The sequence below is a fragment of the Phacochoerus africanus genome, unplaced genomic scaffold, assembly GCF_016906955.1.
Source record: "Phacochoerus africanus isolate WHEZ1 unplaced genomic scaffold, ROS_Pafr_v1 Scaffold_103, whole genome shotgun sequence".
Lineage (NCBI taxonomy): Eukaryota > Metazoa > Chordata > Mammalia > Artiodactyla > Suidae > Phacochoerus > Phacochoerus africanus.
Genome location: NW_025927297.1, coordinates 16553 through 19626, shown reverse-complemented (window position 1 = coordinate 19626; position 3074 = coordinate 16553). Strand labels below are relative to the sequence as shown.

The 3074-nt window shown below is 35.3% G+C and overlaps 1 protein-coding gene across 1 annotated transcript; it reads right to left on the bottom strand.

Moving 5' to 3' along the window:
* Positions 1-994: 994 nt before the first annotated feature.
* LOC125119077 (olfactory receptor 4F6-like) lies at positions 995-1933 on the bottom strand. Its single transcript, XM_047765929.1, has one exon. It carries the CDS (start codon positions 1931-1933, stop codon positions 995-997), a length of 939 nt encoding a protein of 312 aa, XP_047621885.1.
* Between the last annotated feature and the right edge of the window lie 1141 nt (positions 1934-3074).

Genomic DNA, 3074 nt, shown 5'->3' with positions numbered 1-3074 from the left:
GTGGGATTGCTGGGACATATGGTAATTCTATATTCAGTTTTCTGAGGTACTTCTATACTGTTTTCCATAGTGGTTGTATCAATTTACATTCCCACCAACAGTGAGGGTTCCCTTTTCTTCACACCCTCTCCAGCATTGGTTATTTTTGACTTGTTAATGATGGCTATTCTGTGAGGTGGTACCACATTAGTTTTGATTTGCATTTATCTAATAATCAATGATGTTGAGCATTTTTTTCATGTGCTTGTTGGCCATCTGTATTTTCTTCGGATAAATGTCTATTAAATCTTAATTCATTCTTTTTTACAATCAGTACATATTTAAAGAGAATAGTTAAAAGTAATGTTGAAAGAATAAAGACATAATTTTGCCTTCTTACCCTCAAGATCTTAAAATGATCTCAAACATAAATAATTGTTTAACTGTTTGTCCATTTTGTTTTGGCATATGTGAATATTAGAATATATATAATCCAATAATGAAGTTAAATATTCTTCAAAAATTATATTCACGTAACTGAGTATATCTATTTACATAAGTAACAAAGTAGGAAAGAAACAGAAGTAACAACAAACCAGAATCAATATAGAAAATAATCCTGCATTTCTAGGCCAAAAATACTTACAGCAGAACCCAACATTATTTTTTAGTTGAGACTTTTTCAACCAATTACAGAAGAAAATATCAACAACGAGTAGATACACAAATACCTCACTGTGGCATGGAGTTCATTAAAAAACTCAAGACGTTCTGTGGAATATTTAAAATGTAAGTCACACAAAGTGTATTTTCTATTTTCTATATTTTAAAATCTTAAAACTATAAAATAGCTTGTAGATAATCAAATACATAATAACATATTTGGTGATTAACTTAAAATGAACTAAGCTTTTTGAGCTGCTGAAGAAAAGACAAATTGTCTCAAGATGGTATCATATTTTAATTTTTATAGTACTACTTACAGAATGTACCCACTTGCATTCTCATGAGTTATTTAGGAGATCTTCTGCCAGCTCAGGAGCTGACTACTCAGTCTCCTCACTGCCATCTTCATGTCCTTGTTTCTCAATGTGTAAATGGCAGGATTCAGGAGGGGCGTAATCATAAAGTCCAAAATGGCAAGGAACTTCTCCACCGGCACCGTGGGAAATGGCCACATGTAAACAAAGATGCATGGCCCAAAGAACAAAATCACCACACTGATGTGAGCCGACAGAGGAGAGAGAGCCTTGCACAAACCGCCTGAGGAGCGTTTCCATACCGTCACCAGGATGAAAACATAGGAGACAATCAGTAAGAAGAAGGTGCCCATAGAAATGAACCCACTGTTGGCAGTAACCATGAATTCCATTCTGTAGGTGTCTATGCAGGCAAGTTTGATAAATTGAGGAAGATCACAGTAAAAGCTATCTATTTCATTAGGACCACAAAATGGCAGATGGACCACAAAAGCTACCTGGACCACTGCGTGAAGGAGGCCAATAGCCCAAGCGCCACACAGAAGCAAAAGGCACATCTGGGGGCTCATGATGGTCAGGTAATGCAGGGGCTTACATATGGCCACATATCGGTCTAGGGCCATGGCAGTAAGCAGCACCATCTCAGATCCACCCAGGATGTGAAGGACAAATATCTGGAAGACACACCCCTGAAAGGATATGGTTTTGCACCCAGAGCACAGATCAGAAATCATCTTAGGAACTGTTAAGGTAGAGAGACACAAATCAATAAAGGAGAGGTTGGCTAAAAGGAAGTACATGGGGGAATGTAGATGAGGGTCAAAGATCACTGCAAACACAACAAGGAGGTTCCCTAGAACAATTGTTCCATAACACACTGTAGAAAAGGCGAGGAGGAAATCCTGTACTGGTCTGGAGGGAGAAAGTCCCAGGAATAAAAATTCAGACACCGAAGAGTAATTTGTTTCATACATTGGCTTTATCTGGTGACACCTATAGACCAAAAAGAAAATAATAACCAAAGGATTTATCAAAAATTAATGTTTAAATAAACAGATAAAAACTTTTATTTAAATCTGGTTTTAAGAATAAATCTTAACTAGTAGCCATGAAGATGTTTTGAAAAATTCATACAGAGATTTATCCTTCAGCTAATATACTTACTAAGTTTAACTGCTATTCCTAGTGAATCTCTACCATGCTCCAGGTACTATGTCAAGTTCTAAGGTAAAACACTAATTCTGACTTTTTCGGTTACATAGCCTAATGGTAGGCCTGGACATTAAATAACTATATATGTAGATACAACTCTGACAATTAATTTGAAGGAAGAGTACAGAGGGGTATGAGTACAATGCAAGTCATTGCAGTTGTGCTTCATGCCATTTAGATTCTGATAAATATGGAGTTATTACTGAAAGTTAAATATGGTCCAGAATTTGGAAATGCCATGTGCAAAGACCCTGAGCCTAAAAGACTAGTTGAATGAGATATTGAATGCCTGAGATCAGACTGGAGTAATAGTCCTAATAGGATAGAATCTTGTATCCATGATAACAACTTTGATTTTTATTCTAAGAACAATAGAAAATTTGATGATATTCAGCAGTAGCTTATCCTATTTCTGCTTTCAAACAGCTACAAAAACTTGAATGTAAAGAATGGAAATGAGAGGGCTAGAATAAACTTAGAGTGACCTCAAGAGACTCCTGAAGAATCATATCACATCAATATGGACATGGTGAACTATTTAACCAATGGTGTTGGCACAACACGTAAGCCTTGCAAAATGTAGATCGTTGCCTCCCAGCATAAGCTCAAGGAAGTTTCAGAGGGATATTAAAATTTTAAAATCAGAAAATAAACCAAGAGAAAGTAAAGGATTATTCACATTAACATAGAAAATTAAAACATTAGAACACTTAAAACATTAAGATGGGAAATTCATTCTGAGCATATTCACGTAATAGTGAATATAATACAAATCAGGGAGAAAATAATAATTGACAGTATCTAAAATATTAAGTTCATATTATACACAAGTATGGACAGAAATATAAAGCTAGTAAATAAAGGTATACATATAGATATCTTACATGGAGATATAGACACTAT

Bases quoted from the DNA above. Each gene is read 5' to 3' on its own strand.
- LOC125119077 (XM_047765929.1), bottom strand. From the start codon at position 1,933: ATGTATGAAACAAATTACTCTTCGGTGTCTGAATTTTTATTCCTGGGA.